At 36.6% G+C, this 26,818-nt stretch overlaps 1 protein-coding gene across 4 annotated transcripts in view; it reads right to left on the reverse strand.

The window, feature by feature from the left end:
- Positions 1-26,818, reverse strand: part of LOC113078561 (arf-GAP with SH3 domain, ANK repeat and PH domain-containing protein 2-like) — a 70,987-nt gene that overhangs the window by 23,337 nt on the left and 20,832 nt on the right. For all 4 annotated transcript variants that reach the window (XM_026250861.1, XM_026250860.1, XM_026250858.1 and 1 more), the window contains exons 2-9: positions 23,287-23,359; positions 9,202-9,347; positions 8,680-8,754; positions 3,183-3,232; positions 858-987; positions 670-755; positions 483-558; positions 304-390 (exon numbers count right to left, since the gene is read on the reverse strand). In XM_026250861.1, the coding sequence (XP_026106646.1) occupies positions 304-390; positions 483-558; positions 670-755; positions 858-987; positions 3,183-3,232; positions 8,680-8,754; positions 9,202-9,347; positions 23,287-23,359 (723 nt within the window). The remainder of the gene's footprint in view (positions 1-303; positions 391-482; positions 559-669; positions 756-857; positions 988-3,182; positions 3,233-8,679; positions 8,755-9,201; positions 9,348-23,286; positions 23,360-26,818) is intronic.

The raw sequence follows: 26,818 nt of genomic DNA on the forward strand, positions 1-26,818 counted from the left end.
CGAACTAATCTTTTACGGGTTTGGAACGACATGGGGGTAAGTGATTAATGACAAAATTCCTATTTTGGGGTGGAGTGTCCCTTTAAATGTCTTTAGACTAATAAAAGTTTAACTGGGTGAGTACTTGCAGGAAGATAATGCGTAATGTGATAATGAGTTTTCACTAGCAATGTTTCCAAGCAGAAGTCCTAAACCATTTCAATCTAGATACATGTTAAACTGAGCTATAAATGCACTGTGAACGGTGCTGTGGCTTTTGAATTACTGCGAACTGAGTTGGATTTGATTTGAGAAAGTACCAACCTCCTTCTGCTCCACTTGCAGAGCGGTCTTTAGCACGTCCCGTAACTGGTTTAGCTGCCTGCGTTCTTCATCCTGTACCTGTTTGATCTGAAGACACAAGCAGCAGTGGAAACAGAAGGTTTTATGAAGGTAAAAAGAGAACTGGTGTGTCAGTGCCTCAGCTGTGAAGAACCTCTCACCGAGTGCAAGTCTGTGGCGAGTTTCTCTATCGAGGGTTTGAGGTTGTCAACTGCTTTCAGACCATCCTGAAAGAAGCTATGGCAGAAGACATCACTCCAGTTATTTTCCAAATCATTTAACACAGGCTCCAATTTAGGTAAAGATGTTATACACACAACAGAATTTCAATTATGTGGCCAGACTTACTTGCACTGTGCGTGAAAGTATTTGATGAGATTCTGAAGCAAATCGACACCTTTCTTGATCTTGATTTCATTGACTTTAAGGAGGTACTGTAACAAAACAATAGAGGAGCCTGAAGCACACACACTGTACAGGAAGTGCCTATTACAGCACCACAACAGGATTCTCCAATGAACTGAGTCACCTCTTACCTCACACATCTGAAGCTGAAAGAAACGGCGCTCTTTCTCCATTTCCTCTGCTATCTCTGCTCCACTGATCTCCGTCCGGATCATTCCATGCTGTCGGGCGTGCTCTTTTTTCTCCTTCTCTATTTTAGAACTGCGTGAAACACATACAGACCACCTTAAGAATTCAGATACACAAATGCAAACACACGCACAGGAAACACTCATGCAGCAGGGCATTTTTATTTCCATATGCTCCAGCGGCATATTGTACCCCACGTTACGGATGCAGCCTTTCCTCTGTGGGGAAGGAGGGCCCTTCTCTCAGACACAGGATTCCAGAGAGAGCCTCATGCGTTTGGTTTAAGCTTTTATACGCTCTAAGCTCCAGCGGCCGATCATGAAGCAGGCTGGCCATTTCTGGAACCTCTGCTTTCAGAGTTTGAAGCCTTGCGAGGAGATGTGGTCAACACTACAAGCCATTTCCAAAACAAAACATTTCTAGGCAGTGAAACTAGAAAATGAACAGGCACAAAAAGATTGCGAGAAAATGCATCAAGCGGTAAATGAAGTGATGTGATAGCATGAGGAGCTGAAAACAAGTTTGATTTCTGTATTAAGTTCAGTGTTGGGGAGAAGCAAGACTATTAACTTAAAATGATTATTTAACCAAAAAAAAAAAAAAAAAAAATTATATATATATATATATATATATATATATATATATATATATATATATATATATAATATTATATATATATAGACTCATTGTTATAGTTCCCAAAATTCTTTAAAATAACTTGTGTTCCACAGATGAAAAAGTTGTAGCTTTGTTACAACATGAGGGTGAGTAAATGTTGACAGCATTTAATTATTTTTAGTATTTGTTTTGTTGAGTCTGATTCATTTTAGTGAACGTGTTCAGACACTTATTTTGCATGAAGGGTTTCAGTGAATTTTTATGTTTTTATAATTAGGACTTTTTATATCGTTTTACAATAAACATTTGAAATTCAATGAACAGATTCAAAAAATTGCTGATTATTTTTATTTACTTTATTTTTTTAGTGCCAAGTCAAATATCATGGCTATATTCAATCAAATCAAAAATATAAATTTTAAAACCTATGACACATCATCTTTGATGAACTCTAAAATGTGGTGTAGTAATATAATTATTTAATGAAATACTCAATTTCTTTGTTCTTGATTCAGTTACATATAGTTCAAAATTATTATTTTTTTACACTTGTTTTTGTATTTTAAAAGGCATACAAGTCCAAAAATATAACTCTTAATAATAATCAAATATAATAATAGTTCTTAGTGTGTGTTTTTTTTTTTTTTTTTTGTAGCTTCCCCAATGATTTGGCTATAGCATCTGTACTTCTAACAGATGGGAGAAATGAGCCTAAACAGACTCCCTCATGTCAGCACATCACTTCCACAGATGACTGTAAAGAACAGTCCACCATTTTTTGTGAAAAAGAAAATGTTCAATACCAAGGCAGTTAAAAACTAAACACAAAAATGGTGGAGTGTTGCTTTCATCTTTGGGAGAAAGAAACACACACAAACAAATTAGGTAAATATGATTCGTGATTTGATGTTTCCTGCTGTTAACCTGGTGTCCCGAGGCAGCACGTTATTTTTAGTGTCAGATTCATTGCCTCTTAAACAAACACAGCAAGATCTTCAGCAAATTCATTAGCAGCGTATTTGCACAAATGAAGCCTGCCACGCAAACTGCAATTTGCGAGAAAGCCGAAAGCTTTGCATAGACAGATATTGAAAGTGAACTCAAACTGTAGCGGAGGTGACGATGAAAACCAGTTTAATGGAGTCAGGGCCAGTGTCACGTTAGAGGACGGTTTCGTTTCTTTCTGTCTGGAAACATGAAGGTATCGGTCACAATCAAACGCCAGAGATTATATCCAGCGATGAGGGGTGAAACATGTATTTGACTGAGCAAAACTGCTGATGATGGAAAACAGCAATGATATTAAAAAAGGCAGGACCATAAACAGCCCCTGGCTTTAACCAAATGGCGTGTCATAAGAAAATATATTACCCTTTCAGTAAAGAATGTCCCTTGCAGCTTGGAAAATATATAAAAAGTGCTACATAAATGTCATACATTGTCGCATGCACAGCAATCAGTGTGATAGCAGGGGATAGGAAAACAGGAAGTGAGGTGGTAACAATGACAGCTCATTATCCAGAGTGCTGGGTGCCACTGATCCCTCATTTGACACTCAGGACACCGACATTTCCGTTCGATTTAATTCATTTTCAGACTAAGCAAACATGCATGACAGAAATGAAGGAATTCTTTGAAAAATCTCTTACACTTTAGTCTCATAGTCTTTCCAGGCTTTATCAAAGGGCTTCTTGAGATCCTGCAAAAGAAAGAGAGAGGATATTCATTAGACACACATAGAGTATGACTCAACTTTCATTTTGACATCCGCTGCTTAAGCCAAATAACTGAGGAAAAACAGGACTGAGCAGAAGCATTGTCTCACAGAGCCTGTCGTCTGCTCCAAACTGTGGATGCAATGTTTTTTTGTTTGTTTTTTTTTCCTCTGAATCATATCATGATATTCTCACACAATTCAAAGTTGGCCCATTGGTTGTTTTCTGAATGCACTAGAGAACATTAACGCAGGGTGTTTAGATTTGCTGTATCAGCCAGCCAATCAGATTGGAGCATGCATTTCACACAAAAATGGCACGGCTTGAGGCTTAGAGTAGCAGACGAGTGGCATCAAATCACCACTCAGATGTACACCATCACATATGATGTCATGCTCACAAAGAAAGTACCTGATGTTATGCCAGTGGCTGTATTCTGAAATGACATCATCTGGAAGTTTTAGGGAGATTCTTCTTGTGCAAACAGATTGTTCTGCAGCAGCTCTACTGAGGGTTTACACTAATAACACAAGTCTGTGTTTGTAGAGGGACTTCCGAAGAGTCCTACCCACTCTGTTAATGTGCTTCCATAACAGATGTTACACACACACAAAAAAAAAAAAAAAAAAAAAACAGTCTCATCTGTGCCAGCAATAATGGCTCATTAAGAGTTTTCTGACAAGAAAATCATTTCCACATTGAAAGGACCCACCTCTCCAAGCATTCCATACTTGAATCAATGTAAACGAAAACAGAAGAGACTAGAAGTGCCTATTTAAACTAGACTTGTGCCGGTATTCGGTAATGCGACATATCACGTAATCAATATGCAATATCGTTATCTTGGGCACTTCTAAATACCGCAAATAATTATATATTACAAATGATTCTGAATTACTATTCCCATCAACTGGTCAAAATGCACAACACCGCTGTACGCTGCTTGAAAGACTCTGATGTAAACAAGCACACATGAGAAGCACATGGAGGAACACGTGAGGGACACGCTGAATGAAAGCACATTCACTCTCTGACAGCAGATGGAGCTAAACTGCAGAAAATTTCCTTACCCTGGAAACCCCATAAAGCTGGATGACTTTCTGAAACATATTTAAATAATTTTAAATAGCCATTCAGATTTGTGTATTGACTATGTTGTTCATCACAGTGCCAAATACTTAATTATTAAGATTTAATTAGGTTATTTTAATCTGGACTACAACTTGCGATAGATATAGTTTGAAAATGTTTTGATTTTTTTATTGTTAATTCACACTTTACATCAGGGCTTCATTTTTAACATTAGTTAATTCATTGGTTAACAAACTGCAAATTACAAATTCTTCTGAACATCGGAATTCCAATATTTAATAACACGTTATTAAAATGTAAAGTTACAAGTGTATTATTTAATTAGCTAACATGAACAATGACTTGTATTTTTTGTTAACAAAGATTAATAACTTCTGTAGCAAATGTAGCTATGGTGAATGTTAATGGCTAACTAATGAGATTGTAAAGTGAGACCTATGGGTCTTTATAGTTCTTTTGCACTTGAATCTGTGCAAAACTTTTAACTTTATATATTTTTCTTTATTGTTTTACTTTATTTAAATAAAGTTATTTTTGTTATTAGAAAAAAGTTATTTAACCTATTATATTATATTATATTATACTATATTTTGAGCACTTTTTAAAACAAAATTTCAATACCGTGATAATACCGTTTACCATGATAAAAGCATGAGCAATTAATCGCAACAGGAAAATTTGATACCGGCATATCCCTAATTTAAACATAAATACATTAGATATAAGTATACAGTGGCTATAGAAAAGAATCAGCCCCCTTTATAATAATCACATTTTGTAGCTATTTTTATTTACAGTTGTATTTTCTCAGTGCAACTTATAACATCCAGGTGAAAGATAGAACACAATAATGTCCACAAAAAAAACGGAATCACTGATTTGGAAAAGGGATCACCCCCTACTAAAAATTACTTGTAAACTCAGCCTTAGCTATTAACTTTTTTAGTTGCACATCTGACTTTTAGCTGTGGTCATTTTGATCAGCTCAGCATGAAAAGAGTTTCCCTGCAGCATTTTAGTTCTTGGTAGTGCAACTGAAGCAAACAATCAACTATGAGTGTCAAGGCACTGTCAAAAGATTTCCGGGATAAAGTTGTGGACAGGCACAAATCAGGAGATGGAGCTTTATCAATGCCTAGAAGCGCAGTGAAGTCTGTTATTAAGAAGTGGAAAGTATTTGGTACAACACAGACCCTCCCTGGATCAGGAAGTCGTTCCAAACTGGATGAAAGAGCCAGGAGGAAACTGGTCAGAGAGGAGACCAAGAGGCCTAGAGCAACTCTGAAGGAGCTGCAGGAATTTATGACAAAGAGTGGTCATTGTATGCCTGTGACAACAATATTTCATATTCTCCACAAATGTGGCTTGTATGGGAGGGTCGCAAGAAAAAAAGCCACTCCTCATGAAAGACCACATGCATTCAACACTCTTTGGAGATTCTGGGGCAGATGAGACTAAAATGTAATTATTTGGCCTCAACACTAAACAATACATCTGGTGGAGATGCAATACAGCTCACCGTTCAAACAGCACCATTCCTACACTAAAGAATGGAGGTGGTGATATTGCTTTTAATTTTTCCTGACATGAAAGTGTTCTGTCTTTCACTTGGATGTTATAAGTTGCAATGAGTAAATTCATCTGACTAAAACAAAAATGTTCAGATTAATGAAATAATCACCAAATTAATCAATGATCAAAATAGTGGCTGGTTGCTGTTCTAGTCTGAGTCTGTTTTTAAATCAGTCTGAATGAGAGAGAGATTTAGGGCTCTGTAAAGGAACAATCTCAACCACCAAAAGGGTCACTTCAGGGATTCAGAAGAATGACTGTTCAGCAATTCAGCCTATTAAATCATGAACACAGAAAAGATGGGACGCAGAGAGACAAAGGAAGAGCATTTTTGTATGCGATTAAACACTGTTTCGAGCTGCTTCATTTTGCTTTGCCTGAACTATAAATCATCATTCCTCACCACACAGCACCAGGATACTTTTCTCTAACAAGCTGAGTCACATATCGTCACCTGGACGTCCAGACCGCAACATCTATTAGCCAGAGGGGTCTAAAAAAGCTTGAGCGGGTGGGTTTCACAGCTCAGCGGGCTTCAGCGCTGACATCACTCCCTCTGAGGCCGACAAAACTGTCTACACAAGCAAAGACTGACTGAACAGAGGAAGTTTCGGTCACAAACACACACTATAAGACAATAGACGCAGCTGAGGAACAGACAGCGCTATCATCGAGTTGAGAGGTTTTGGGATGATGTCAGCTCGTTCCGTGTGTGGGTTTCATGAGGATGGCAATTCCGTCTCCCTCAGCAGTTTAGATGACATGCATTTCATGGTCAAGAACAGCGAACGCTGGGGGTCAAGCTTTCTGACATTTCACAAACCGTAACACTTTACAAGTTGAATACATTAACATTAGTTACCATTCTTAAAATATTAAAATAGGGAGAAAGTAGTAAAAGACCACCCCCCCTCACAAAAAAAAACCCTTTAACAAACATGGAGAAGTGGGATGTTCCAATCTTCTACCCCAGAATACAAAAACAACTTAAGTGAAAAATAAGCAGATTTTAATTAAAAACGAGAACACACTGACTTACTAAATAACCTATAGACAAAAAGGGGAGAGTATAATGATGATGAAAACTTTTTTACATCAATGTTAAGATTAATGTTCATTTACAAATATTTAATTCATGCAACAAAACAGATGACCTCGTAATGACACCAAAGACATTTCATTTCAAAGATCCATTTGCTGATGGGTTAATGAGGCACAGGTTCAGGTTAATGACTGGAATGATGGCCCGAGATGAGGCCTGTAATCTCCCCCCATTAGCGGCGTCCCCTACTGTGCTCTGAATCAAGCCCGATGCTGACGCAGACTGTTCTGAGACCATTAGCACTCCAACTGCAGCTGTCAATGTCATCCCAATCACCTCTACAGGAAACTGACAGAAAGCAGGATTTACATCTTCATCGAAGATGCATTTATATGAGAATCTGATGCTTCTGCAATGGCCGAGTCCAGACTAGCTATTTGCCATCCATGTTAATAGAGTAAAAAAAAAGACTAAAAAAATCAATTAATCAAATTATCAAAATAAATAAATAAATAAACTATATATATATATATAGTGGATATATAGTGTTCAGTCCTTTTTTCTTATACTGTTCAAACCAATGTGAAAAAAAAACTGCAGATGGACTGAATAAAAATGCAAATGTACTCTGACAGTAGGTGGCGCTTATAAGAAAAGCAGGAATGCTCACCCCGGTACACAAAGCGCCTTATTGTCACAGAATAATTTTTTTTGTTTTAAAATAGCATTTATGTTTTTATTTTAAACAGCATTCAAGTTTTTGCATTTGCTATGCACTAATGCACCACCAAGTCATGTAACAGCAGTGACACTGGGGATGTGACCAAAAGTGCAAATCTGATGGGCTCGATGGAAAACAGATTACAACAGCATTCCCTAAAAAAAAAAAAAATCCATAGCATTGATGGTATACAAATTTTTTAACAGGCATATTGTTTTTCACACCAAAAAATGTTGTCATTTAGTGCGAGAAATAGTACCACTAGGCAGTTATGTTGTGAATGCTATCTCAAATCTCAAATGGAGAGAAATACTACTGACACTGTAAATGTCCAAACACGTTACGTCACTATTAAGCCCCAATAAATGCCTGTAGGGTCTCACTGATTCAGTTAACTGGTCTTTCAACTTTAACTACACATTTAAGGAGTTGCATCACCCAGGCAGAATGTCTTTCTCAGTCCCATCACAGCGAGAGAGAGAAAGTGAAGTCTCCAAGGAAACGAGACGGGGAGCTGAGTGAAGCGCCTCATTAGGAGTAAATCAAATCAGACTCCACCTTAAGAAGCTAAGGAGACAATCACGTGGTACAGAGAAGGTCAGGAGGTCACGGTGGACATTAATGAACTGAAGTGGCCTGGAAGAACATTCTAAAATTCTACCAGCTGTCTTCTGCTCAAGCATGTTCATGTGAGCGTAAACAGACACAAAGGGGTTAATAATTAATACATTTTAATATATTTAATGAATAATAATAATAATAATAATAATATTTAATAATGCATTGAATAATAAATTAACTTAACTTTTAAATTTCAAAAAGTCCCTATCATTAAGGTGTAAATTCAGTCACAAGTAATTGTTTACGCATGAAATTCAAGACTTGTGTGCCAAGGAATATTCCCCATCTAGTATTGGCTGATGTGCATGTGCATAAAACACCTTGAGACAAGCCAAAAAGCAAAGAACAAAAAACAGTTCATTGGCTTAAAGTAATAAACTTACCCCTTTAACCCCTTTCAGATCTCCCTTCAGCAGACTGTCCAATGGGAAGGTAATGATGTTATTCATGTTCTGAAACTAGAGAGTAAAAGCAGCGCATTAGACAAATCTCTTTCTTCCCAGCTGTGCAAGTGTCTTTCTTAGAATGGCAGTCAGAGATGAACACACAAAGTTGAGAGGAAACAAGAAAGGTCTGTTGCTGCGGGAGAGAAATGAGACGTTTTAAGTAGCATTCATGGAAACACTATGTTAGTGGAATTCTTCATTAGCGTCGCAAAAACTAACAATAAACTTCCCAAATCATAAATTACACAATGACTGATAATGCTCAGCTCAACTCATTTAAGGAAGCAGCACCAGTGACTGCTAAAACACATTCATGAAAGTTGATCCACCCAGGAGATCAATGACTCCAGATCAGTTTTTGGGCCCAGAGGTCCAAACACATTAACAGTGGGAAAGTAAGATACATGAAACCCATTTGCTCTATATAAAATCAAATCAATGCACAATAAATGTCCTCACCAGGTTCTTGAAGAGGGCTGTGAGCTCCTTGGTGAAGACGGAGAACTTCAGGAAGGCTGATCCCAAGTCAGGGTCATCTCGGTACACACAGTTCTCTCCAAACTTCTCTAGAGCTTGAGTATACTGCTCCTCGTTCTCCACGTGAGCTACAAACAGACAGAAAGTTGTAATCACAACTTAATTGCACCTTAAAAAGCTAATTAATTATTTGATGTACTTCAATAATTATAACAACCATTTTTTTATGACGTTCTATACACTCTAAAAAACGCTGGGTTGTTTTTTCAACCCAACTGCTGGGTTGAGGCCGTTGGATAGGACTTTGGGATGTTTTAACCCAAGTTTGGGTTGAAAATAACTATCTTTTTTAACCCAGCGGGGGTGGGTTGAGGACGCGGACGTGAAGGAGAGCACGCACGTCACGTCAAAATCGTACGTCTCTCCAGTGCGAGCAGCCGCCATTTTCTCAGCGTGATAGAAGCGAGAAGCGAGTGAAAGACTATGGTAAGTAACGTTAAATATTCAAAATGTAAAGTTATCTTTTATTGTTTACCCGGTTGTATGAAAGGCGGAAGGTTTTATGAAAGGCGGAAACAAAGGAGCTTAACGTTATATCTAACGTTATATAAAAAAAAAACGGACGCGGTTTTCGCCTCAGACACGGAGGTCTTAACTGCCTCATGTAATGTTACTGAACGGAGGTTTGTACTTTTAATATAACGTCTGTGAATGTATTTTGTCATATTTACATAAGATTTTACATTATCTGTTCTCTTTGAGGCGTTAACAGACGGTTATGGTCACGGTTACGCTCATGTGAATTTGTCTTTTTTTCGCGGTTAAACTGAATGTATGTTTGTCTCCTTAAGGAAACGGCATTGTGTAGTAAAGACTAGCATAATTATTTTGAGGCTGTTGAAGTGGTAACTGTTAGAAGTATGTTTTACATGTAATGTTTCAGACTTGTCCAGCTCCTGTCTTCATTGTCCTCGCGCTGAGAGTTAAAGACACAGAAGCTGTTTGTGTGAGGAGTCACAGACCTGTGTGAGGATGAGGAGGAGGTGTTCTTCTGAAGAGAGGGACAGACGGTTTAAGGAGAGTAAACTTCAGAATAACATCAAGTTATCTTTATTTTTACTAAGACTAAAATAATGTGTGTGTTTTTTTTAGATGTTGAAATCCAGAGACAAGATAACTTCATTCTTTTGAGACTGATGTAAGTTAAATTATTATTACTTTTTTTTTTAGAAAATGTATGTTTCTGTTGTGTCCTGCCTGTTAACTTCACATTTTGATGCAAAAACAGTGTGATTTTATATATGTATGTATGTATATGTTAATATTTTATTGAAACCATTGATGTCCCTCTTTGCAGAACTCAAACTAACTGGAGTTAAGGACACACAAGTCTGCTTGTGTGAGGAGGTGGTTTTCTCAGCTTCTTCTGAAGAGAGGGAAAGATAGTTTAAGGCAAGTAAACTTCATAATTTCATGATATCAGTTGTTGTTGTGTTTTACTAAGAGTAAAATAATGTTTGTTTTTTGTTTTTGTAGATGTTAAAAGCAAGAGACATGGGAGAGCATCATTCCTTTGAGATTTTATGTAAGTTATTTTTAGAAAATAAATTTTTCTGTTGTCTCCTGCCAGTTTACTTCACATTTTGATGCAACAACAGTGTGATTACGTGCTCATTTCATTAAGACCATTGATGTCTGTGTTTTTTATTGCAGAACTCAAACCAACTTTGGAGTTGTCTGATTTGGAGAGTCATTATTCTTGGTCTTCGCTCTTAGAGGTAAAGTTCACACAAAAAATAATTTACTTGCCCTCAAGTCATTCCAAACCTATAAGACTTTTGTCTGTCTTTACAACATAAATTAATATATTTTTAGTTTTCTCATAATATTTGTTAATCCATTTATAGTTTAGATAATCAGTATTTTCAAGCTTCATAAATATAGAGTTATTCTATAAATTCTGATATTTATATATGAATACATCTTAAATTATATGATAGCAAACATGTATGTTCAAAATAAAATATTGGTCTCCCAGACCAGCAATGGAGGACACAAAAAGAGAATATTAAATATATTCATATGTTTTCCAAAAAATTAGCAGATTTTGTATGAGTCTGGAAAAACATGGGGAGAGTAAATTATGAACATTTTAATTATTTGGTGAACTAACGGTTTGAAGAGCAGCCCTCCATGTACGTGAATATTGTGAGGTATGTGAATGTCATGTCTGTTTTAATGTTTCAGTAAAGAAGCTTTCTGAAAGCAATATTTATTCAAACAGTATTGCATGTCCTCACACTAGTGCTGCCATTATAGCCTCCTGGAGCGCTGTGGTGGACTGAGACATTAAACAACCACACAAAGTGTTGAAACTTTAAAACCGATTATTTTACCTATCCTTACGGATGTGAATACACCTCTACCTGAAAATGGATAGTTTAATTAAATGTTTAATTTTTTCAAATGTGTTTCTCTTAGGCCACTGATGAAGAACAGGCGGTGACTGGGATGAATCCTGGTCAGAGAGGAGAATCTTCTTTCCCCTAAACTGATGCAGCGGTGGTTTTAAAGAAGGACGCTGCCCTGGATGATGTAGAAGATGTCAGATGCTGTGCTAATGGGGTTTCTTCATGATTACATCAGTTATGCTAAAGAGATCATGAAAATTGACTGTGATGCATGATCTGTATTCATGGACTATGAAACAAACTGTAAGTCTATAATTTGTTAAAAAAAAAAAAGTTAAATGCTTTTTCTGTGTTGTTTAGTAGAAAAGTTTACACTCTGTCATTCATACACCTGCTCACATTCTTTCACACACACACACACACACACACACACACACACATGCGTCTGTTAAAGGTTATAATATCAAAGTTAATGTTGTGATTTATTTGTGTACTGTCATGCCAGAATAGTTGGAAAAAAAACTAACTAATTGTAAATTTATTGTATGTGTTTTCGTATATTTTTATACAATATATACAATTGAACAAAGTCCAATTTGATCTTAAGTTATATTCATCAAATGTTCAATGCTTTGTTTATGAACTCTGTAGCTGTTAATGCCATCCTTTTCTGCATTTCTTCTAACATGTTACTTTTTGACTTTTCTCTTGTTTTTAATAAATATTTTCCTTTTGGTAATTATTATTTGTGTGTAAAAGTGATATTTAAAATGAACAACATTTGTAGGTTTAATGCCTAGCTCAATTTGGGTTAATTTTAACGTAGAAATGCATTGTTTCCCCACATGGCTGCACTCTGCGAGTTTATTTTCTGCCAGCAGGAGGGGCTAAGAGCGGGAGAGGTAGGTTTCTCCGGTAACGGCTGCAGAGCGGTACTGAGCTCACAAACGCTGCCTTATCAAGCACATGCGAAATGATATCGAACATTTTCTAAATACAGTAGTTTTCCTTCTGAAATACAGTGATAAAAAAACACCTGCTTTGCTTTTTTAAACCCTGCAATATAGTCATTTTAAACCATAAAAAAGGCAACCCAGCAGGCTGGGTTAAATATGATAACCCAACTGGTTGGGTTAAAACAACCCAGCGCTGGGTTGTCAAAATAACCCAAATTGGGTTGTTTTCAACCCAGCAGTTTTTAGAGTGTACAGTCACATAAGCCTAACATTCTTCAAAGCTTATTGGTTTTTCCTACTGTTGGTTTCTTTCCTCCTGATTGCGTTGTCATGTATTCCCGCATTATCAGTTACAGTCCACCTTATCACATCAACTTCATACAACCACGGACACACAGAATAGACAATTTATTGTTTAAGGAATCTTTTCCACACTCTGCTATTGTTATTGTACACCAAGACAAAAATACCCTGATAGGGTTTGATGGAAACTTCCTCACAATTCCATCAAACTCCCAGTCGATGTCCTCTCCAGGGGCAAAGAACGAAAGATGGAAAACATGCAAACGTGTATTTCACTCATGCAGTGATGTCTGCATGATGTCCCACAGTTTGTCTGCAGGGAAAATGTGCAATTTCCAAGTACAAATCGTCGGGATGCTAGTAAATGTGCGAGCCTGTTTATAATCAACACCTGGAGCTTTTCAAGCCTCCCTTGTGGGTGACCTTCCTCCCACAACTAGGTAACGTTACCTAGCACAGTTTCCTCAAACAAACACAGTCAGCAAGAATAGCCAAACGGTATTATTATATAGTCGATGACCTCTTATGAATAATTCATAAGCTGATTTGATTCAGTGTTGCCTGTGATAGTCTCCTTGAGAGCTTTCTCTTTAGGCGACCTATTGTATCTCGATAGGAAGGACACTGTGGGACAGGAAGAGAGGCGTTGGTGCACATTAAAGCCAAAATCACATTAAAGCCAGTCCAGAACTGGGACCATGCAGCGACAACACAAAAGGAAGACCTGGAGACGCACTCCAGCTGATTTGTGTGCTCATGTGCTTGAGCAACAACAGGCACAGTAATTAAATACAGGCTAATAAGGATAGTAGATATCTGAAGGCCATACGCTGAGGAGATTCCATTCAAATAAAAGCATCCTTTCTCATACCTGACTGGGAAGCCAGGGATAGGGCATTTGTTTTTGTTGTATGCCCCATGCCTGTTCAGTTTGATGAATGGCTACAATAAATAAACAGTTGATAATTACAAATGAGAGCACAAATGTGCAGTATATGCATCAGTTAAAATTGCTAACCCAAGCTTAAACTAGTCCAGACTCCTATTCGTTTTATCTTTATAGCGTAGTAGGCAAGATTTAAACAGGGAATCTAGTAAGTTCACTGTATACTGTACAAATAGTCAGATATCTTCCAAGTGAACGCCCTAAATGACATTGAAATTGATATGGTCAGCATCACCAAGCAAAGACTTAAGTGTGAAATATACTACACACAGCACTCGACACTGGGTTAAATAGTAAATTTATAATTACTTGGAGCTATTCTAATGACATTTTGTAGTACTAAACAAAATACAAGTATGTTTTTATACAGTCACTCGCTATCTTGGAGTTTGTCACAATTAGGGCTGTGTGATTAAATCGAAATCGTAATAAAATCACGATTTGAGTGTGAGCGATTTCTAAATCTATTTATTGCACGATTTTCCGTGGCCCCGACCTCCCGCAGTATGTTATATTAACCAATAAGAATGCAGTGCACCTAAGTGGAGCGCGAGAGCAGAACAGACTGGGCATATGCCTAACTCCAGGTTCACACACTGTCTGTCGGCCCATGTTAATGGGTCAGAACCTTCACACTGTACGCGGTAAAAGATGAGAACAGAAAAGGTTATTAATAGAAAGATTTAATATCTTGCGCATGAGCACAGAGAGAGTTTTGAGTGCACAATGCACAGGTTGAGCGAGAGGAGACACGTTTTAAGGCAGCATGTATCTGAGCCTTATACAGTCTATGATCTGAGCACGCGCATCTGGTTTTGTTAACAGAGCTAAGGAAATATGTGTGCGAATTATTTTGATGTGCTTTCAAGTTACAATAATCCGCTATCGCTGCTGCTTCTGAACTGCTTACACATAACTTATATACACACTGTAGACGGAGTACGTGTGAACCTTGGGCAATAAATATAACACAAGAGGCACCGCTACAGTGAGCTCTATGACCAATGCATGGCAATTCCTGAACACGGGACGTATCTTATTTTTTTATTTTTATTTTTATTTTTTGCCATATATCTAGACATTTTGTTTGACATCTTTAATTTATGAACATAATTTAACTAACATACAAAATCCATAGCAATGATTTTAATTGTAGAATATTTTAAGTCAGTCATATCCTAAATTTTTTTCAAAAAGGGCTATTATCATTAACTAAATCTTAAACTATTAAAAAAACATGTTTTGCTAATTGACAAAGCAGGAAAAAATAAAGAAACTTTAATTATATTTATATTTTATATGTATATTTATGAATGAGTCATTTGAATCACAGTTTCACTCTGGAATCATAATCATACTTATACTGTATATTATATATATGAGCCCATTGCGTATTTCTGAGGGAGTGGTTTCATAAAAACAGGAAGTCAGTCATAAAAACTGGCCGTTCAAATGACAATGGAGACAGCGGCTTAAAATAAAGGCAAAATATACAAAAAATAAGGCATATTTTTAAAAATGAAGCATGAAGACGTTACACTGCACCCCATAAACACAAACAAACCAAGAAGAAAAAAGGCTTAACAATTTAAGCAGTAAACATATACAATTCATAGCAATCAGTTCACATATATAATATTTTAAGTCAGATAAAAACGTGCCACCCATAACCTGAATGTCTCATGCCATCCATAACCGTTGAATACCCAACTCCGCCTGAGCCGCAACTCTCTTACAAAAAAAATGCATGTGAGGCTCTGAAGTTTATAGCAGAGCTTGTGATCTCCACATGGTTTGACATTCACAGTAGGGCTCTTCACATGCAGGCTGGATTCCAGCTGATGCCGCCACTATTGTTATGACAGTAAATCTCCAGGCCAAGCAGTGTGTGTACAGACTCAACACAGGCTGTGTTTGGCCTTCAAGTATGCCATCTTGTTTTCTGCTGCAATGGTCAACTGTGCATTTGGATCTGCCTATTGTTTTTAAAGCGACATATGAGCTCTGCACATCTGCAAAGGCAAAACTCTGGCTCCTAGCTGTGTCTTTCCTCATGGTAACTCAACCCTAGCAGGCTTTCAGTGCTGTGGCCATCTGAATGACAGTCTGTTGATGACTGCTTCATTGGCCTCTCACAGTCACCTTCAAAATCACTCATGCAAAAAAGCAACCATTAGGGCAGTGACTTGAGTTTTAAGCATTTGAAACTCATTATTAGACACATATAGTATAAAATTGTCTTCCTTCCTTCATGAATGTTTTCTGGATAGCTGCTCCGGGAGCTTATTATGTGGTTTCAGATGATTGTAAACTCAGGTGAGTCTGTAGTGGAGGAAGGTTGGTCCATGTGAGTAATGCTTGAGTCATTTAAACACCTGTGTATATTGCACCTGGTTTATACGATAAGAAAAACACCCCCCATTTGTCACAATCTACTTATAGAGTTTATTGAACACAGGTCAGTTTGTTTTGAAGATAAATAAACTATTAATACAATACAATAATAAAGGAGGTTTCAGTACTCATATTTGATTGGACAATCCAGGAGTTAAATATTTTCTTCAACAGCACTGGGATGTTTTGACATCTCACTTGGCTTATCTGTGTTGGTGTGCTCCAGACAGACTGTCCGGAGATTTTCAGGTTATATTGTTATGCTAGTAGGTTGTGATAATTAGACTGTCTTTATGAATGAGTCATTTTAATCACTCAACCGATTTGTTCAATGAAAGTCCAGGACTTGTGAAATGTATGAGCATTTTCATCAGGTTTTAATCAATGAAATCGTAGTCACATTTTCGTCATTCTGTATAATGGTTAAAATGATAAAAGTTGTTGTGTTTTGTTTTTTCTCAAAATTATAATCATAATGATTGTAGTCATTCAAGAAATTTGAATTACAATATTGCAATAATCTATTTCTCTAAAACAACAGTGAGTGAGTAAGTGCATTAATTTAGCGATCACAATCGCAAACAATACAGTGGAGATCTCATGACAGAACTAGGGCTGGGTACCGAATTTCGATCAAATACCACCAATTTAATGAAGCATTTGTTTCATTCTCTGTAAGCGCATTGTCTGAAATGCTGCTCGCAGCGCGTGCTTTGAATGAGTGAGCGCAAGCTCCGAACACGCCAAATTGCTTAAAACGCTTGAATCAGCAATATTTAGAAACAAGTGCAAACGATCAGCTTACGATCCGTTTCACCCCTTCAAGCGAGTGAACAACGCAAATCAAGTTTTACATCACGATTCACGATAGCCCATCGGACTGGAAAACACTAAAGCCACGGGACGTGGGGCTAACGATTTTGCGCGCCCTGCACCTCAGATCTATCCAGTTTGTGAAACACTGGTTTTCACACTGGTTTCGTTAAACAAAATAAATTATAATTTTAAAAGATTGACTCAAAATAATCATTGGTTCACTAATCGGATCATGAACTTGCATTACCGAGCCAAAGATTATCTATTATTGAACATCTTGCATGAATAAAGACTTCAAGTTCTTGTAGGGAACTTTTGTAAAAAATATATTTTTTGCATATTTATTAAACCTGTCATTATGTCCTGACAGTAGAATATGAGACAGATAATCTGTGAGAAAAATCAAGCTCCTCTGGCTCCTCCCAGTGCTCCTATTGCCATTTGCAGAAACTCCATCGCTCCCGGTAAAAAACAACCAATCAGAGCTGCGGTCCGTAACTTTGTTTGTGTTCAAAATGTAGAAAAATTTATATAATAAGCGAGTACACCATGAATCCATTTTCCAAACCGTGTTTTTGGCTTGTCTTGAATCACTAGGGTGCACCTATAATAAGTGTTTATATTCGGACTATTTTAGATTGCTTCGGGGATACCGCGGCGGAGTAACCCAGTACCTTTGTGATTCTTCATAGACATAAACAGAGAGAAGTAGCTCCGGCTACGATGTTCTTCCGCAAGACGCAAGCAGTTCTGTCAGCGTCAAAAGTTCCCTACCGCAGCTTTAATGAAATTAACACTACTTACGTACACCAGGTGACCTGTAAATGCGTAAAAACAATTTGCAATTTCATGAAATATTCCTTTTTTGAATTGCCTGAAAAAACCACCATGTGAGCGTAAACCACCTCATGCGATATATGGGAATTTTTGCGAAATGTACATGTTTCTATCGGGCGTATTTTCAATTCACAATGTCAGTTTGTACAATTTTGAAGGGAAATGGAACTGCAGTGAATCATTCTTTCTTAACTGATTTACTTAAAAACTGATTCATTCAATAATAAAATTGTGACTGAAAAAAACGCTACTGTGAAGTTAATGGTTTATTCTGATGTGTCTTAATTTGCATCATTTTTGCTGGAGTAAAATAGGCCAAATAACTAGCAATACTGCATCTAAAGCGTCGGTAACTCAATATTAGTGATATTTAGAGCAGCATTACTCTTTCTCATATAATAATGACTAATTAGAATTAACTTTTGGGGAGAAAATTGCTTGTTAGTTACAATTTATTAATTTTGTCTGCAATTTATTCATAATTTAGCATTGCAACACAATAGCCACTATGTCAATATAAGTGTAAAACACTTCAGAAACCTTGTTGCTCCTGGTTTTCATACACGTCTTGCTCTGCTAGACATTTCTTACTGTGAAACGCTCAGACACCTGATGCCAGCTCAAGGTTTCACTATTGGCAAAAGCCTCCAGTTGGCCTCAGGCTCCAAACAGACACAGGAAAGATGTTCCAGTTCTGTCAGCATATTTTCTTCCTTCATTTTCACCCATCCTCTCGATAGATGCCTGCGATAGACACTGATCATCATGCATAAATAATCCAGGACTGTAAAACAGAAGTGCTTGTTTCTTGGGCTGAAGTGAGAATGCTCTGATGTGTCAGGAGTGAGAGCTGATCTCCTTCACCTTACTGAAGACACATTGGCAGCTTATTTAATTAATGAGATAGTATGTGAAGAGACTGAAATGATGTAAGCGCTGTGACTTAAAAATGGAAACAGCCTGTGCTTCTTTAGGATGTTTCTAGCTTCCCTTTTAGATGTTATGAGAGTAAGCCTGGCCTGAACAATATTTATAAACACACACACACACACACACATAGAGAGAGAAAGACAAAGAGAGAGAGAGAGAGAGCGATTCCGGATATAAAATTATATATTATTTATAATATAATATAACATAATATAAAAGTTGAATTACATGTTTAAATAACATTTTGTCAAAAATATGAATTTATTATTTTTACATTCTGACTTGACCTTGTACATTCGTGCTTTACCTTGTAATTTGCTACAACAGAAATATTACATATTATTTCTATTTTTATTTGGCACATTAACACTTTTGTGTCAATCACTGCAGCATCTGCCGAGGCAATGCTAATAGATGTTAGATTCAAGAGGCTTTCAAATTCCACACTCCAGCAGTGTTTTTAACACACTGTCACTGTTCTCTCCAGGTGTGAATTACACCTATGTCTGCACCTCTGCGCGTGACCCAGCAGTTCAGAGCGCTCTGATCAGGAGATTTGTCTCTCGCACGTCAACTCTGAGAGATTTAGGTGCCTTTCTAAAGCCAGCTAAGAGCAGATGTCCTGTTCCTCACAGATAACAGAATGTGTTAAGAGCAGAGAACTTAATCAAAGTCTCCCAGAGTCACCAGCCTGTAAGCAGAGACTCTCTGATGTATTACTGCAGAGGAACATGACGTTCCTATGAAGGCTTGTGTAATACGGCTTTCCTAACGAATAACCACTTTTGACCGGCCAACTCGGTCATCAGCTGATATTAGCAGACATTTTTTAATATATCATTATCGGACAATGTTGTAATTATTATCATTCATGCACATTTCCCCTATTTTTAAATGTTTAAATAACCATTCTTATCATCTAATGTTCACTTTAAGTTAACTTTGAAAAATGCTAATAATTTATTAATACACTTTAGCAAATCTCAAAATTAATATTCATTTTCATGTATTCTCATACATGGTGTGTTAAAACCAGAAGCATCATTTCTTTTGTTTTTCTTTTTTTTATTCTTAAATTACAATGTTGTGAAGCTTGATTTTACTTTTTATAGTTTTTTTTCATAAGACGAAACAGTATAAATATACAAAATAAAATAACATTAATATCACCCTTTTTTATTTATAATTTTTTTTAATATTCTAGAATATGCCTAAATAGCTTGCTACATACCTGAAGGTTGCCTTGTGATGCCTAAATGCACTTGTACAATTTAAAACAACCCATTTTAGTTTTTAGAGGTTTTATTTATTTAGTCAAAGTAGTATAAAATATTAATATCTGCCATTTTTATTTATTTTTATATTAGAATCGTGTGATGCCTATCAACTGCAGCATTCAAAACAACAAATTTTTAGTGTCTTATTTAAACAAAATAGCATAAACAAATATTTGTATTGATTTATTTTATTGATGCCTAGTAGCATTTAAAACGAATCAAAATATAAGCAATAGCTATGGATTAGCATTCAGTTTGTCTGATATGCAAATAAGGCACAGATATTTCATGCAAGTCAGATGTGTTTAGCTCAATAAAATGCAAATAAGGATCAGATTTGCAAATTATTTTCAACGATACTTCATCGAATTTGAATTTGCATAATCAAATAAGTGAAACAGGTCCTGCCAGAGTGAAACAACACAAAAGCACCATTTCCCACAAACAGGAAACAATAACGGAGCCGTGGCTCTGGGAATCCCATCAGTGCGTATGGGTGATGGATAGACATGAAGGGTGCGTCCTGGCACAGCTGTCCCCTGGGGTGTGGGAGACAGCTGTCCCGCCTGAACAGAGCCAGCAGTGTTCCTGGAAAAGTGTCGATCAGCAGAGCTCGCTCGTCTGGGTCTTCTTGTGCAGTTGAAACAGATTCAGTGTGTGAATGAGCCGTGTTGTCTTAGGCAGAGACAGGCAGCACAATGGAGAGCTGCTCAACCTCAGTACCGGCAGACGGTACAAAGAACAGTCCTTCAGTACACGCTGATAACTGGAGCCATTCAATCGAGCATCACTCGGAAACACTCTAAAAAAAATAATTCTATTCCGGGAAAAGCACAACTCATGAATCCGCCTTCTCCAGTCGGTCAGTGTGAAGATAACAGCCTGTCAGCGACATGAAGTTAACCCTGGATCCTAAACAGTGCTACTCTTTAAAGCAGCAAGCGATCATTTTACATTCTGAGTTTTGGTCTCAGCAATCAGGTTTTGCAGTTTGTAAAAGCAGTCCTGCCCTTAGTGAGATTTAATTGGTCTAAAACCCCCCAAAATCTAATATGATTTTGTATTATTGAACCTCCACTTTGAACTTGACTCCGTAAAATAGTGGAACTCATGTCATCTTATATTCGATTCGAATCTTCCTCAGCCATGTTTGATGTTTTACATAGATGAGCAGCAGTAATTCTGACCAATGAGTTTGCAGTGTGGGGCTACTGTCGCAACTTCCCCTGCTATAAATTCACCTCATTCATAAGCACTACAGCTACAGCCACGAAAAACCTTATCTGAAAAAAATAAAATAAAATAAAATACACTGCTTTCTTTAATAAATGTTGAAATTTCAAAGATGTTTTTATTAAATCTTTAAAGGGGGGGTGAAATGCTCATTTTCTCCTGTTAATCTTGAGTGCCTATAGAGTAGTACTGCATCCTTCATATCTCCAAAAAGTCTTTAGTTTTATTATATTTATAAGAGAAAAATATTTTAGAAAAAACACGAGCCGCTGGAGGCGTGACGTGTGGGCGGAGCTAAAGAATCACGAGCGCCAGTAGGCTTTTGCGTTGAGAGCGTTTGGAAGCTGTTACATTACCGTGAGGAAAAAAAACCATCATCCAAAACAAACCATGGCTAACAGTCAGATTCAGCCGTTTATTTATGATCCAGAATCAGATCCAGAGGCTGAAACTGAACGAGAGCCTTAGCAGCAACGAATAACAGCAGGACGTCTCTATGTGGTATGTATTGAAACTGTATATATTTGCTTAGCGGTTTTGGAAAACGACTAAGTTCCACTTTATGTCGTCTTTTTTTTTCTTTAAAGGTCTACAAGGTTTACTTGATGTGCTTAAGCGCCGATTGCTAAGTTAACAACACAGAGATATTTGAAGCAGTTTTACTCACTGCATGCGGTTCCAACACACAATCGTGACCCTTTTTCGCTCTGATCAGTGAATGTCTGTGCTCTTCTATACTGGAGCGCGCGCTCTTCCGGCAGAAGTGCCCTTAAGACCCATATAAGGAAATTCCGCTCCATCTAACGTCACACAGAGCCATACTCGAAAAAAACTTTCCGAAACTTGTGACAAACCGGAAGGAGTATTTTTGGAACAGAAATACTCCTTCAAACGTACAACTTAATTTTTGAAACTTTGTCCATGTTTAGCATGGGAATCCGACTCTTTAACAGTGTAAAAAACTTAGTATGCATGAAATAGCATTTAACCCCCCTTTTAATAATTAATGTCCAATATTTATTAATAATACTTAATTGTATTTTTAACATCAAAATACAGTTTTAATGTTAAAATCTTAGAACAAAATAGTTTTAATATAAAAAATGTTGTTTCATTTTTAGTAGCAAAGCATGGTTGCGAAGGAAACTTTTTCAAACAAACTTACTGGCTTCGACAATACATTTGCAAAATTCAAATGTAAATTTTTTTTTAAGTGTATTCTTTCAAATATTTAAATATGATATTTATAATTTTAAATATTTTATATGAAAATAATATAGTTTTAAACAAAGTATTTGGAGCAAATTGTGGTTTTTATTATTTTATTTTTCCCAGCAAAGCACAGTGACTACAGCCATGGAAAGAATATGCAAACAAATGCCCTGCCTTTTTCATTTAATAAATACTGGTATGTAATTTTTATTGAGAATATTAATATACATTTTAATACAATAAATACTGAAATTATTTTATTTTTTATTTTTTTCACAGCAAAGCATGGCTGCTAAATATATCACTATTATACAAGTGTGAGAAAAATAACTAAATAAACAAATAAATACCGGTTAAGACCTTTAAAAAATGTCACTTGCTGGACATCTAGTTGAGCATCCTTCTGCCCTATCCCTAGTCAATACATCGAATAGAGACTCTCATCAAATTTCACTCAGCACTTGAAAAACCCATAGAGAAACTGAACATCAATATAAAAAAACAGAAACAAGGTACCTACTCTCAGTTCCATTCTAAAGGACACACTCTCTTTTTCAGCATGATCAACATATCATGTATCAAAAGTGTCACCTATAGATAAAGCCGGGTACATTCCCTGTATCAGATGGATGCACAGATGTGCTCCAGAGATTTGCTGACTGTAATCCAATCAGACTGCGGCCACATCACGAGACGGGATGAGATGATGAATGACAGAGAGGCGAGGCAGTGAAGAGGCTGAGATCACTTACCCAGACCGGAGGCGTAAATGGCCTTAACTGACTTCTTCATCTTGTAAAGGACACTGCGGTCCACATCCAGGGCCTAAACACAGACACAGAAAGAAACCGAAAGATATAATGTGTGTATTTCAAAGCCTTTAGGACAGTAATACAGATGCACATTAACATCAGCACTACTGTACAACGAGCATTTATCCAAAAGACCCTTACTTATCTTTAGGTCACGCTCAAATATGAATCTCACACATACAGACTGAGGGCAGACCCTGCTGTCTTGGGTCTGCAGGGGATTCATTATTCAAAAGCAAGCTCCTAAAAATACTCCAGTACAATCCCTGCACTGCAGGAGTAGCGGAAGTCGGCAGGCAGGACGGCACAGCTGAATCTGTACACAGTCACCAAACAAAACTCCCCAGGAGCGCCGCAGGATGCAATATACACACACACACACACACAGAGCAGTATGACATTCAATAAGAGTGCAAAGCTTAAGCATAACACACTTTAAAACATAAATCTGAGTCAGGGTGGTGTTAGGTATACAGTTAGATGATTCAGTTTAATTTGGATTCACAAGCTCTTGATTTGATGATGTAACCACATTTATTCTGGTCTTTTTCAGTTATAATGTAAATATTGATTACAAAAGACATTCTTGCTTCTCTAATGCTGTTAACTCATTTCATCATTCATTTGACTCAGTACACATTTTCACTCTATACAATTGTATTATTTTCTATTTTTCAGCCTTATGAGAATATATATTTACTGTATATCTGTTCTCAAATGCTGTGCAGCCAAGTACAGCAAACGTGGAGGTAGGGGGTGTGTGACAATGATAAAAAAAAATGATATCCTAATATTTTCTGGAATTTTGACAATAACGATATTTAGACATAATTTAGCAGAGAGTGTTATGGTGCTGGTGCCTTGGGAGGTTTAGGACTGTCATGGACAGCTGACTCGTAAAGCTTCTGATATTATTCCTATTCTGAGAAGTGGCTAGATTGCAGAAGTAACAGAAATTTTTACCTTTATAAGGCCAATTTTTTCTAACCTGATGTATGCATCATCTTTTATGTAAAATCCTTACATTTTATCAATAAAATTCAAATAGTTAGACCGTAATCTTAAAGAAAAGTAATCAGTATCAACTAAATTTGAGTTTGCAATGCAGAGGTGGCATAGAATCTGCATCTGAAGTGGCATTTAGATGCATTTACACAGTTTAATGCAGATGCATGTTTTGATTAATTATTTTGATGTTTTGATTAATTATTTGATTAAACAAACGTTAAATATTGATATTTACAATTATTCTGGCAAAAAAGGAAAATATACTTCAAATATAAAGCTAAAATCACCAGTAGGTGGCGGCAAATCACGGCACAAGTGAGTCATTGAGTGATTCATTCAACCGATTTGTTCAAACAACGATTTGTGCCTAAAATGTAAGTCACTAAATATTACCTTCTAATTTAATTATTGAACTGTACATCAAATCAATATAACATATGCAATCGTGCTGATACTTGGAGAAAACCGTCATTCTACGTGTGATATTAACTATGTCAGATGAGATAAATATAAAAGAGACATAAAAGTCATACCTGTGCATATTTGCTCCTTATCATGAATTTTTAAGTAATTCTAAATGTATTTTAATATAGACTTAATCATGCAGTGAAGTGAAACTCTAAACGTAGTCTAACCTAACGTACAATCTCATAGTGTATGCGTGTGACGGAAAACACACACAAAACTATTTTTCCTCAAATCATGTAGCCCAAACAGAATACCATTCAGTACCACAGCAGGGTGAAACATAACAATAAATAAATAAATCTAAATTTTGCATCAAGCATTAAAAAGGGAAATAGCATCTCAAGCATCTAGTTCCTCTACTTATGCAGCCCAGCTCAGATGTGGTTGAACGATCACACATCCTCTACAATCACTTCTCAGTACGTCCACGCTGCTTACAAAGCCTCAAACCTGCAGACAAATCTAAAGAAACTCCGGACTCAACATCCTCTGCCGTTCACAGGAGCCTCCGCTGCTCCCAAAATGGATAATGCAAATCCTGCTTTTACTAAAAACGCTGTGTAATATTCATTTGCCAAACATGTTGTAGGAGAGTTTTCTAGATGCTCGTCTGATGGCTGGCTGAGTTTCATTTAGCTGAGTGTTCAGTTTCAGAGCGGTAGGTAGACTGACAATGCTTTTACTAATAACAGGGAGTGAGCCCGACTGGGAACCACCAAAACCGAGACGCCTGACAAAGCAAAAGGAGAGTTTACTAAGAAAACAGTACAGCTAATAATAAACCAAATTATTTCATACAAATAGAAAGAAATTCACATTAGCACCACCACAGTTTCATGATAATTTTACATCATTTCATCCTTTTATAATCTTTCTCTTAGTTATCTTTGAAAAAGATTACGCTTCAACACACACAAATTTTTCATTATTATTACCGCTAGAGTTATTGAGGGAGTGAGTGAGATGTGACCTAAACTTGACTTGAGGCAAATAGGGAAGCAGTTTCACTTTAGACCTCAGTGTCCTACTGAGTGAAAAAAAAAAAGCTAATTTAACTTTCACTTCACAGAGTGTCTTTGTTTCACACAGAGATCTACTACTGAAGTGACATGAGAATTGTAGGAGAAACAGGACTTCGTTACAGCATTCATAAATGGATTACTTGTATTAGGATCTAATCCCAAAGCATCAACCACCTGTCTAAACCACTTTGGAAATATAATAAAAGTCTGAAGTTAGAATGCTGCAAATACTAAGTCATTTTTTCAGTACGCACAATTATCGATCAAAAGTGACAGTAAGGCATTTATAATATAAAAAAAGGTTTACATTCCAAATAAATGCTGTTCTTCATATTTTCAAAAACTCAAATCACAGTTTCCACAAAATCATTAAGCAGCACACCATATCAGATAGATTTCTGATCAATCATGACACTAGAAATTCAGCTTCGTCATCACAGACATATAGAATAAATTAAAAATAAAATCTAAAGTGAAATAAAACTAATAAAACAAAATATATTAAAATAAAAAACAATTGATCAAATAAATGCAGTCATGGTGAACAAAGATACTCAAAAGACAAAACTCTTTTGACACCACATTTTTAAATGGTAGTAATTTTTATTTTATTTTTTTATTGAACAAATACATAAAACTATTTATCTCTTGCCTTGTCTATGATTTTAGATGTATTGATTTCTTTTGGAACTCTTCTCAATGCATTCTGGGATTGCCTTGACGGATAGGTGTTATGAACATAATTTAAGCATGGTACCATGGCAACAACATTGTAATTTATTAGCGGTACTATTATTAAATGAAGGTTTATTTGAAAGAAAACACTAAATCCTGATGTTCATTTCCAACGAATCCTCCATTTTAATGGTTCAGTTCAATACACAACTGTCAATTTCCCATCCCTTACAGAACGAGGCTCTTCCATAGCCTTACAAATCCATGTGCTTCCCCTTTATGTTCAGAAAGAGTTACAT

Source organism: Carassius auratus, unplaced genomic scaffold (genome assembly GCF_003368295.1).
Source record: "Carassius auratus strain Wakin unplaced genomic scaffold, ASM336829v1 scaf_tig00025999, whole genome shotgun sequence".
In the NCBI taxonomy this organism is placed as follows: Eukaryota; Metazoa; Chordata; class Actinopteri; order Cypriniformes; family Cyprinidae; genus Carassius; species Carassius auratus.